The sequence below is a fragment of the Notothenia coriiceps genome, unplaced genomic scaffold (genome assembly GCF_000735185.1).
Source record: "Notothenia coriiceps isolate Sejong01 unplaced genomic scaffold, NC01 NC01_scaffold00037418, whole genome shotgun sequence".
NCBI lineage: Eukaryota > Metazoa > Chordata > Actinopteri > Perciformes > Nototheniidae > Notothenia > Notothenia coriiceps.
This window is the reverse complement of record NW_011370119.1, coordinates 4,660-17,004: the sequence shown is the minus strand read 5'-3', so window position 1 is coordinate 17,004 and position 12,345 is coordinate 4,660. Positions and strand designations below refer to the sequence as shown.

The 12,345-nt window shown below is 38.9% G+C and overlaps 1 protein-coding gene across 1 annotated transcript; it reads left to right on the top strand.

The window, feature by feature from the left end:
• The first annotated feature begins 1,957 nt into the window (after positions 1-1,957).
• LOC104967490 (mimecan-like) lies at positions 1,958-12,052 on the top strand. The gene is made up of 6 exons (XM_010796960.1): positions 1,958-2,437; positions 6,122-6,185; positions 6,816-6,980; positions 9,177-9,379; positions 9,744-9,836; positions 10,028-12,052. Exons 1-6 carry the CDS (start codon positions 2,282-2,284, stop codon positions 10,196-10,198), a joined length of 852 nt encoding a protein of 283 aa, XP_010795262.1. The 5' UTR covers positions 1,958-2,281; the 3' UTR covers positions 10,199-12,052.
• Positions 12,053-12,345: the final 293 nt, after the last annotated feature.

Below are 12,345 nucleotides of genomic sequence, written 5' to 3'. Positions count from 1 at the left end.
CCAATTGCTTTTACAATAAATAAACATTGAATGTGTTTAATTGAATAGTAAAGGGGTTTAACGTTAGTGGCAGGTTGTGTGTGTGAGAGAATAAATAAGACAGCCCAATATTTAAAAAAATTGTTATTCTTTTCCCCCGCATATTTAGCATATTTCGCAACTTTCCGCATATTTCGCAACTTCCCGCAATTTCACCGCATAAAATCACATAAAACCCCCGCATGTTTAATCGCATAATCAAGGATTTTAGCCCGCATAATCAAGGAATTTAGCCCGCATAATCAAGGATTTTTGCCCGCGTTTTTCTGCAGGGTCTAATTGCTACGTTAGTTCAAACAGTAACAACGGACTATTTTTCTTAGCGGATGCATGTCAATTTAAATCAATACGTACATGATACAACTATTTTTTTAAATAAATAAAATCATTTTCTAAATCCATAAAAGCATTTTAATTAATATTGGGAGTCATGTCTTTACTTTGTTTAGAATGTGGCCATGTAATAAGCGGGATAATGTGCAGCGACGCGGTCATTATGGGGAAAAGAACACCGACAGGCTGATCAGGAGCCCGACGCGAAGCGGAGGGATCTATATCGGCATGAAGGTATCGCTGCACATTATCCCTTACATATGATTATATAGAGTCATTATTCATTTGTTTTAAAGCAGGAGGTGTAAACGCTTGCCTCGGGGAGGGAGAAAAAGAGCCACATATAACATAAAGTCAGAAATGGTTAAAGATGAGAATCATCTGAACTTTGGACCGAATTCTCATTCAAGATGCCGCAACATCAGGAAGGAAGCAATAAGGACACCAAAGCTGCTGCTGGTCTGTTCTGGTTCCAGTCTCTAGTTGGCTTAGCTAGAGCAGCTTATGTCAGAACGAGGTTTGTGCCAATTGGCAAATAGATTGTATTCCGAAAGGTGAAAGGCATGATTGAAGAGTTTCCTTTTTCTTACGACAATAATTTCAACTAACTTGCTATAAGAGCACAATGTTATTAAATTGAATCTCTAGAATCTGCGCTATACTATGAGTTGCATGTCCTTCTGCTGAGCCCTGTTAACAAGCACAAGTATGAGTACATTTTAAAAACTTGCAATGAATTATCTCTTTTCCAATGGGTCTTACAACTAGCATCTCAATTCTCTACATTCATGGTAACCAAAAGTTGTTGTTCGCTCCATAGAAACAGTTAACATTATGGATATGATTTTGATTGTCATATTCAAGCTAATTTATTGTCGCAAAAGTATTTAAACTCTTAAAAATGTTTATTCACCTGACAGATTCATACTGAATAATGTCCATTATCCAAGTCTGTGAAGTTCTAGTGAAGGGATTAACACTATTGTTTCAAAAATATACACCCCCTTTCATGATGGTCTTGCTGAGAGAGTTATCTAACACATGAAAACCTGTTAAACCAGATCCACTAACATTTCCCAAAGGCTTATTTTAAGTTTCTAAGGTACCACAGGAACCTCTTTAAGGGCCCTTAAAACCCATGAACATCCTCAGTTACCACAATAACTCACAGAACGTCCCAACAAACACTAAAACATCTGTTAGGGACCCTAGAATCTCCTTTAGATTATCTAAATAAAAAGAAAACCAAACATTAACAAGTAGTTTTACCGGTCCAGAAAGCTTAGCAGATAATTCTATTGGTCAGTCCAAAGTAATCACATAAAAGCGAGCCTACTGTATAATCAATGTCTGTCTTACAGCTGCTAAATGTGTTTTCTGATCAACGGCGGAGAGAAAAACAGAGCCACTGAAAAAGAAAAAAAATCTCATCCAGCCTAATGAAAGACTGGTTGGTTATTACGAGTCATTACGGCGTGGCTGGGCACAGACCACAGACATTCCTCCTGACAAAACACAGTCGCACTGAGGTTGTCAACTTTAAAAAAATGTTGCCATCTCTGCAGTTCTTGCTTTTTTTCCTGTACACATTTAAGGGACACTTCAGTCTCTATTTGACTCTTTTTTTCTTTTCCATGTGTGATTCTATTTGGTGTGTCTGCCTCTTCCTGTACATCCTGTCTGTGTCTCTCTCTGCCTCACTGCAGATGGATGGTGGGTGGTCAGGAAAGGGTTAAGTGCTCTGCTTTATAAACTCTGCGTTTAGAGTCTGCTGGAAGCTACTGGTTCAGCCTTTAAATACAGTCATTTGACACATCCCAACACAGGCTTGAAGCATAGAGCAGCTGCTGACCCAAACTCAGGCTTAAAAGGCGAGCTGGTGTGTTGGCTTCACACTGCGTTGGACAGCATGAATGCTCTCTTATTCACCTGTTTGCTGGTGCCCTGGCTGGTGGCAGCCTCGGCCAGGAAGTTTGACCAGGAATCACAGCTGATAATGGGATCTGTACCTGGCAAGGAACTGAGCGGATACTTCATCGATCATTTAAAATCAAGGAGAGCTAGGGTAAGAAATGTATTTATTATGCCCTAATTATATGCCAAACTGTTTTCTCTTCAATTAATGTGACATACACAAAATGTGCATGCATTTTAAATATGCTTTTAAATAAAGCAATTCAAATTAGCTAGTTTATTAATGCTTTAGAATTTTTGGAATGTAGTTTAATGTCAGCAAATAAGTTTTTGCTTCACTGTTCACTTGTTCAGATAGAATGCAAAAATGTTGGTCAGACCAGTCAAGTGTTCTCTTATAAGATACAATTCTGTTAATAATGAATAATTAAAGTGAAAAAAATAAATAACTCAGACAGATGAAAGAGATAAGTGGTACGAATATAAAATGTGACTTTACTTAGTCCTATAGGGACCACTATGTAATGCATAATAATAATAAAAGGTAATGAAGGATTACAGGACTTAGTATTATATGTTACATGTATGGTTTAGTTAGTTATTTTGTCTTCTACTTATGACAAAAAAACACACACACACACACACACACACACACACACACACACACACACACACACACACACACACACACACACACACACACACACACACACACACAATCCCTGAAGCAACCACACTGTCCATCAACTAACCACTATTACATCTTCAAAAAATTAAACTCAAAACCAAACTGGTCTGGTTTATCTTTCAGCATACACTTGTAGAAAGTGAAAAACCCACAAACAATCCAGAGACTGATATGGATAGAATAAGGGTGCTTCATTGAAGTCAACTTTTTAGTTCTTCCCTTTGATTGGTTTGAATGCCAGTCACTTAGTTTAAAAACAAAGGCAGTAGGATTGGGGATTGTTCAGGGATACTTTGATCTGTTACAGCACCTGAAGGGGACCAAGTCAGGCGATGATAATGGAAGATAAACCACCCAAACGTAAGGTGATGTAGAATTCCAACACTTGTTGGATTAAATTAGTTCCCTTCTCTCTGGTTATATGCTTGCAAATATGCTTTTTGGTTGCAAGCCCGCGGATAACCCTTTAGATTGGTTAGGTTGAGTATTGAATGCTTTATTGCTGACAAGTTATCCAGCCACCGAAGTTAAGAAAATGTGCAGCTGTCCAAAACTCCTGAGGCTGAAGGACGCAAAAGATCGCAACCTCCAGAGGTCCAAAGGCTCCTGGGGTCAGGGGCTTGGAATGCACTATACCTTGAACCCAACCCGATTCTCGTTGGCTCTCAGCAGCACTTAAGACTCTTCTGAAAATATGTATTGACCAGGTATGGTAACTTATCCACAAAATCTCTATCAGAAAGAACACTGCCTGGAATCAAAAGGCATTAACACAAATTAAAAAATATATAATTCCTTAAGCACTGCACAGCTCATGAACTAAAGTCTTTCAGCAGGAAAGGCTTTGGTCTGTCTTCAGCCAGTAGGCAGCTTTGAAATATAATGTGGACTGCGACAAAAAAGCTCTGCCAACCAAAACAGCTTTGGAATCAAAGAGTTGATAATGAGCCAAATGAATGGAGACTGTTTTAGACCAACAGCAGATACTATGTCACAAATGAAAGCCTCCTCATTCATTACAATCAGACCACTGTGTTGGCAAAGTGGGGAGGCCAGATGCAGAGGCTTTGGCCAAAGCATTAGACTTCCTGGATTGCTTTTCATCTTCTGACTTATACTTGTAGCAATACGCTGACACCAACACAGATTTAGGTTTAATTCACCTTTAACAAACTTAAATTCTTGTTATGCCATGATTAACATTGGATTATCCCCTTAAATGTTTACAACTCATTAATGACAAAGCTTTATATTGTTACATTCAGTGTGTACATTGTATTTTCTAGTTAAACAATTCCTAAATCTCAGCCTTCATGCCCATTAAATCAAACCTAAACAAATCCTGACAACCTTGTTTAAATGAAAAACTTAAAGAGCCTGTGACAGCCTCCCAACAACTGTTGTGCAATGAAATATTGGGCTACTAGTAATCTCGAACCGTCAGTTTAAAAAAGAAGGTGCGATACCGTTCCGATAAATATCAATCATTTCGAACATCGCGGGGAAATTCCTTCGACTCATTTCGAAATTTTGGGGGAAGCCGGAAGTGAAGTCAATGCGGGAACGCTTCACTGTGCGGCGCCGGCGAGAGAGTTAAACACGGACAAAGTGTGTTGTCATGCGTAGAAATTGTGAATTACTGAGTTTAGGCACGTTAATAACGTTTTAATGAAGTTGACTACAGTATTTCCTTCCGTCGGATGTGATAAAACAAATAGATTATTTTTGTAGTTGTAAACTCAAGTGGATTAAACTACATTTATTAGTGCTTTCATGTCAATTCGGCGAACATATGACACATTAAATGATCGTCTGCATTTCCTGATGAGAAAACAAACCGATGCTTTTTGTAGTTGTAGTACACCAACATGGAATAAACGTGTGTGTTTTTTTACCACAATGTTGGGGAAATTAATGGATAAAAATGCACGGATTATTATTATTATTATTATTATTATTATTATTCCGACTCCGATCGGGACACTAGGTCCACCGTTTCCCCGAAGTGAGGCTCCCCCCGTTGACAGTTTACGTGGGCTGGGCTGGGTGCAGTGGCGGACTGGCCATCGGGACGAATCCCAATGGGTCGGTACCGAATTGGGCCGGTCGGATAAGTCACTAGCACATCCCCCACTCCCCCCGTTGACAATTTACTAGCGGCACCGAAGTGGGCAGGTCGAGAGTCCCGGGATGATTTTTATTCCCAGTCCACCACTGGCTACATGACCGTATTATCGCCCATATTGACGCACCTAATTCCTAAACTTCTAACAGATACAACATAAACCGATCCTTCAGCCTCATATGAGCTCCCAGACACGTTCAAAATTAAACTGTCATCGCTGTCTTAGCTTGCTGCTGTGTGCGCCATCGTGCGTTTACATGCAGATGCTGGGATCCTGAACGGTGCAGCTGGAGCGCTTGGCCCGCAATGACGTCACACATCATTTGGCGGGATTTGAAGAATCCCCGAGAAGATCCAGAATATGGTCAACATTGAAGGGCAGATTAATGGTTATCAAAGTACAAATATCCAAAATCAGTTCAGTAACGGTTTTCAAGGGGACAATATTTACTCAAATTGATGGGTTTGGATGATGGGGGAAACTCGTGTCACAGGCTCTTTAATGAACAAAATGGCATTTGTATTTTACTTAACGCTTTGAAACCTCGAATTCTTGTTTTTCTTGCGTGCCTCCATGATTAACTGGGGCCGCGTTTAATAATAGCAGAACTATTCAAAGTTATCAAACAGCACCTTATCAACTCTCAGACAACTCACGCAAAAATAGTGCAAGTCTCATGTATCCAGTTGTGTGCTCACTACTTCCAAACGCATTCGTTTTTTAGTAAAAGCTTGATAATACACCTGGAATCATCCAGGCTTGAGCGGACTCACTGCGCATCTATGCAAGTATGAGACTTTTTTTTTCCAGGAGTGTTCAAAATAGTTATACATTAGCATGCTAGACTTAGCAATAGACACTAGTTGCTCAAGAAAAGGACAATGCAGTACAGATATCTGGCATTTTTTTATATCTTCATTTGGTATTTAGCCACAATTTGTTCCAAAAGTAACCAGTCCTAACCCCATCAAATGTCAATTTTTTGTTGTAGCAAAATGATTTGCCATGTTTTCTCCTGCAGAGGGCGTTGCCTCTGGCTGATGAACCTGATGACAGCCCAGTGGAAGCAGGAGGAGATACCTCTGGTAAGAAAAATACTTACGATTGTGTAGACACAGCATCTAATTTAAACAATAGGATAAACTGCTAGCCCATTGTTAAAGATGCGTTGACTCAAATCTGATCATGGTTTGAAAGTCTGGTAAAAACATCAGATTTCTCAGAACAAATTAATCAGTGTTATGTTTGGCTGTGTTGATTGTGATTAATAATATCCATCCCAAATTGTTTTGTAGTGTTTGGGGAATCTATGCCAAACCAGGGTACCTGTTCCTTTAGGTACTGCACTCAGAACTCAAACAACCTAAAAACAGGGTCTAATTGTATCGTAGAAAAAAAACGATGAACTGTAGGATAATCATTGTAATTACAATTACCTCAAGTTAAGTGTTTAAAGCACATTAAAAAACACAAGTTAACCGTATTGCTTTACAGAGATTTAACATACAATGAAATAACTAAAACAAAAAACCTAGACAGGGAACATGGAACAGTGAGGAATAATTGGTCAAAGGCTAAACTTGTATTGAGTAATAACTATTGATAATTATCACTGCAACCCTAGTCTGATTTGAATTGAGCTGGATTAAAGATTAAAGAAGTGCTATAGATTCTTCTGAAGAAGATTATGTTTGTTTGGTGCCTTTGTGTTGCAGATCTGCCCACCTGCCTGCTGTGTGTGTGTCTAACTGGTTCAGTGTACTGTGAGGAGGTCAGTCCAGACATGACCAGCGTTCCGTCCTTGCCTAAAGAGACGGCCTATCTGTACGCCCGCTTCAATAAGATCAAAAAGATCCGCGCCAAAGACTTTTCCGACATTGGTAAGTCTGTAAACTGTCTCCATCATCACCTGTTGATTGCCTTATTTGCAACGACTTACAGGCAAAGAATAAAAGCTTGCGATGCATGCTTCGTCTATCTTTGTCTTGTTCAATAATTAGATTTAAATGGTTAGCATTATAGCATGTGTTATCAGGATCATGCTGGGCGAGGAAATAATTACAAAAGGCCTGGATACATTTTTAGAACTAGACCCAAACACGCAACTAAAAGTCAGGCTTTATTGATATCTGCTGCTCATATTTACACTATTAATCTTTCCCTTGAGAGTTTCCCTTTTGAAGTGCAAAAGAAAATACTTCCTTAAAAGGAATAGCTAAGTATCATCAAAATCCCTTACTGTTGCTACGCAGCAACAGTAAGGGATTTTGTCGTGAACAGGGTAAGCAGCATTTGCTTTTTTTAAAAACCGGATAAATAGACTGACTTTCTGTTGTCTCACTGCTCATGAATGACATGAAATGTTATGATAAGTGAATAGGTGTCACTCAAATACCAACCAAACAAGGTCAAGTAATGGCAGCTGGTCATTCTCTAGTCTAAGTGGGTAAACATCAGAGTTAACTTTTTATATTTGGTGTTGAAAGCACTGAATGTGATGCATCTGGGGTAGAAAATACACAAAGACACTGGTCTATGTAGCTGCACTTTATTAATTAGCTGGTCATCTGGCCTATGTTTTGGTCTCTAAGGGTGCATTCACACCTAATAGTCCGCTCTCTGGTGCGCACCAGACGACAGTTTGTTACATTGTTTCATTTTTCAGAAGGTTTGGTTTGCGTTCACACAGGCAAAACTCAAACGGACTATAAACTTTAAACACAAGTCATGTGCACGGAAATGCTGTTCAACCATTGGTCAGACATTAAGGGGGTAAAAACGCAAATCCCGGCAACTTCTACCGGAGACTCCGCCATGGAGCATCGGCACTTTCGGCAGGTTATTCTCATGCTGTTGTTAATCTGGAGATCAACAGACACTAGCTGCCCGCGCATATGATTATATCATCAGACAACGTCCGTTAAAAAACATTATAACACATATAATGAGAGACGTTCTGCAGTAAAGAGGGGCGTTTCACCGACGACAGGTGTTCTTACTTTTATGTAGCTGACGGAGAATTGTTACTTTACACGTCACTGTTCAACACTTCATTCTGCTTCACTCTTTAACTAAACAACCGCGGGTGTCTTGAAAGACTCTTCCGCTAAAGATTTTGAAGATATCCGCTATCTTGTGACACGTAAATACTACGCTTTCTATGTTTTGGTGCGGACTGCGTTCACACCAGTAATGAACCGCTCCAGAGTTCGCAAGCAAGCGCTCCAAGACCACTTATTTTAGCGGACCAGAGTCTGGTTGTTTAGTTCACTTAAGAGGTCTCGGATTGTGTTCATACCGACCCAAATGAACCGCACCAAGCGGCTAAACGCACCAGGGTTTGATTCAACCGGACTATACAAGGCAGGTGTGAACGCACCCTAAGAAAAACTAGAAAATTCAGAGAAATGTTGACTGTGTGACTGAAACTTGGCCGTGCGTCCCGATGCTAACATTACCCCCGCTTTGTAAGTATTGTTAGCGTTAGTTGTATTGTTAAGGTACAACAAAGAATATCCATATCCATTTAGCTGACTATTTTAAGTGTTTATCTATTATATTTTTGGATTCTTGTACCACATTCCTGCATCGTTTCTGAACATCTTTAGATTACCACTGGATTTAGTTAACAACAGACAGGTGTGTTCAAAGATCAAAGCGTTTTTTGTACAGCTCCTCTCCCCTCTAGTCGTGATGTCGCCCACTCTTAACGAGCTCTCCCATTCATTCCTATGGGGCAAATGATCGCAGTTTTCTGCGATTTGCGTGAAAACGGTTTGACGAATCTCTTATAAAAGACAACCCGATCCCGGTCATTCCGCACATTTGTGCTGCTGTGATGTGTTTTTTGTGTGTTTCGTGTCAACGCTGCCGGACGAGCATGACAACATTTGTGGCGGAAGAAGGAAAATAAGATGAGATAAGTATGTTGAATACTATACTGTGTGTGGCTTCGCCAGTCACACAGAACTACACAACTGTTGTAAGTCCTTACTGCATTTCTTAAATAGAATGCTTAACACAAAGGAAGGGGGATAAAATACAAAAGAACATTAATATGATGGATCTTTCAACAGTTACTCTGAAGAGGATTGACCTGACAGGGAACCTGATCTCAGAGATTGAAGAGGGGGCGTTCTCCAAGCTAACCATGCTGGAGGAATTGTCTCTGGCGGAGAACAGCCTGGTCAAACTTCCTATGCTCCCCACCAAACTCATATCCTTCAACGCCAACCACAACCATCTCAAAACCAAGGGAGTCAAGGCTAACGCTTTCAAGGTACAAATAAACATCTCTCAAACTTGTTTTGATTAATAACATAACATACTTGGCCAACAACAAGATTGCAGAAAGCTGTACACACTCATTAAACCTGGCTGTTGTTAAAAAAACAATCAGATGCAAAAAAGTTATTTGAGTAATTGTTAACAAGTGAATCTTTATGTTGATAATATTTTTCATCTCATCATATATATGTAATGAATGTTTACTAAAATGTTAAAGCATCTATAAAAGTCACGACTTTGCTAGACTTTACAGCCAGGTATGCTTTTTTTCAAGTACACGTTCACTTTCCACACAGCGAAAGGAAAACTAATAAACAACTCAACTGAATATTTTTATTTCTTTGCTTCCCCATCAGAAAATGACAAAACTGGTCAACTTGTACTTGGCAGACAACGAAATGGAAGCTGTTCCACACATCCCAGACTGTGTTCGGACCCTACATCTACAGGTTTGTATCTTTTGCTGCTAAAATAAAAATAAATAAATTGACTGCAGAGTCTTTGGAGACTCTCCAATAGTGGTTCAAGTTGCTGTCTTCTAAATTGATTATAAAACAGAATACAATCATGAATATACAGCTTTAACATAATGAGCTAGACATAACAAGCTGTTACTTGACATTGTTTCTATTTCCTCCAGAACAACAACATCACTGAGGTAAACGTAGACACCTTCTGCAAGTCCAATGACACCTACTACCTACGGCCGAGCCTCAATGAGGTCCGTATGGACGGCAACCCTGTGGTTTTGTCCAAGAACCCGGACAGCTTCACCTGCATGAAGGTTCTGCCTATCGGACGGTACCGCTGAGGCGACAGAAACTTTACTGTACCCCCTTTGTTGTTGATGGAGCATTGGGATACCGTGTTGTTCTGGATTTTGGGGTCCTGGTCCCATAATGGGAATAAACGTGACAATGTTTTTACTTCGGCAAACCTACAAACAGTTTGTGAGATTGTCAGGTCAAAATGAAACCATTCACTGGACTGAAGGTTTAAAATGTAAGGACTTTCTCTACTCACGCATATTTCAGTTCTCGAGTCAGTTGAGTAATTGGATCAAAATCCCCTGAGAAGGGGTGTGAAAGCCTAAATATGCTCCAAACAAGCATTGCTGGACCACTTGAAACATTTGCATTTCAACTAATCATGAAAGAAGTTTAAACACTTCCGCACACCTGGCCAATCTATCCGTATGTGTTTGTCAGATTGTCTGTTTTGCCAACATAGCCTTTGATTCTGCCATCAGAAAAGGCGCTTAAGAAGATGTTAATACATTGTGCAAACAGTTAGTTTGACTATATCTGACATGTTAAGGCCAACATTTCAGAAGACGTAATACCAGTAGAACAACTGTATCCCCTAAAATGAGTGGAGAGGTTTAAACACCTCTACCTACTAACAGTCCGACTCATGGTTTCATTTTGACCTGGCGCTGTACTGCCTACAGTACATGAATGAAAGTACACAAACTCCTTGTGAGTTTGTACCAACACACACACATGCAGCAACAAGCAAACAGGCGTGCTTGTAACTACCAGAACTTATAGGTTCAAAACACAGGCCAATGTCTTCATATTCTTTGTGAAAATAATTCTAAAATAATTTTTGTTTCCAAAAGTTACTTTAAGTCGTTAAACAAACTAGATATAACTAAAACCTTTTGGATATCTTTGCTGCTTTTGCTAACCTAATGAAGTCTCTTGTACAAGTGTTAACCCTTTCATTTAGAGGTTTTACAATACAATTAAACAACTCAATGTTGTATAATATTACAACAATTAAATTGTTTTCAAGCCTTATAAAGCCAGCTCTGTTTTCACCTTGCTCATTGTCGGTCATCAGGTCAATGAAATATCAAAAAATAATACATGACCGAATTGCAGTCTTTGATTATGTGTAATATTGGTGCTGAATGGCATTTAGAAATGTCCAGACTAAAAATATAGGCTGGCTTTGAGGCAAACACATAATGTTAAAAAATTGTAAACGTTGTCAAAACAGAATTTTAGTCTGACACAATCAAATTAAGATGTTAAAATGTTTTTGCTTATTCCAATTCAAGTATGTTTTGCATTTAATATATTTTCTTATGACAGTAGTAGAAAAAGCTGCAATATCTTCAAAACTAGGTTACAATCATATAAGTCATGAAAAAAGGTAGATTCTGAAATGGCACTTTAAGGTGCAAAGAGCCTTTGACCATTATTAACAGTCCTCTTTATTTGTTGTTACATTTTTGTCATATGTAAATACTTTCTCAGTGTTTCTTAGAAAAATACTACAAATGAACAAAACATTGAGTGAATTAATCGAACTTTCAACTATAGCATTTAAAAAAAGGCCTCTTTATAAGGGCAATGGCCATGCAGATCTGTGCAGGCTTTCTTAAGTAATTTGTGACTTAGCTTCACCTTTTTTATTTATAGACTGCAGTGAACTGGGGCACAATGTATCTATGAACTATAGTAATGTGAAAATTACTCTTTTTTATTTTGTCTGCTTTTAAAATGTCTTGCTTGTGTCCCTAACTCTTCCCTTCCAGTAATAAAGATGACTTAAGAAATTATTACTGATGTGAATAAGACAGTGATGTTCAAGGAGATGTATGTGACATGGCTATGTTTTAAAATATTTTAATAAAGGTACACTTTTTAAATTAAAATATTTATTGAGTTATTGTTGCCAAATACAAAACTTTCAAAATCTTATTTCAGATTAAGCTATCATTTGTAAGTTGTATTTAAAACTACTTGCTGATATCACAATTTTAAAGCCCCACCAGGAGTACAGCAAAAACAGAAGTGCATTACACCATTGCCCATGACTAAGTGTAGAGTGTGCTTGTGTTGTGCGTCTGTGTGCAGATGCCCACAATTGCAAAATGTCATTCAGTGATTGGCCACATGCTTTTAAATGTCTGTGGTCTGTGTACATGGCCATCATCTGCAGTCCTTA

Bases quoted from the DNA above. Each gene is read 5' to 3' on its own strand.
- LOC104967490 (XM_010796960.1), top strand. From the start codon at position 2,282: ATGAATGCTCTCTTATTCACCTGTTTGCTGGTGCCCTGGCTGGTGGCA. The intron at 6,981-9,176 runs GTAAGTCTGTAA...ATCTTTCAACAG, and splicing joins CAAAGACTTTTCCGACATTG to TTACTCTGAAGAGGATTGAC. The intron at 9,380-9,743 runs GTACAAATAAAC...CTTCCCCATCAG, and splicing joins TCAAGGCTAACGCTTTCAAG to AAAATGACAAAACTGGTCAA.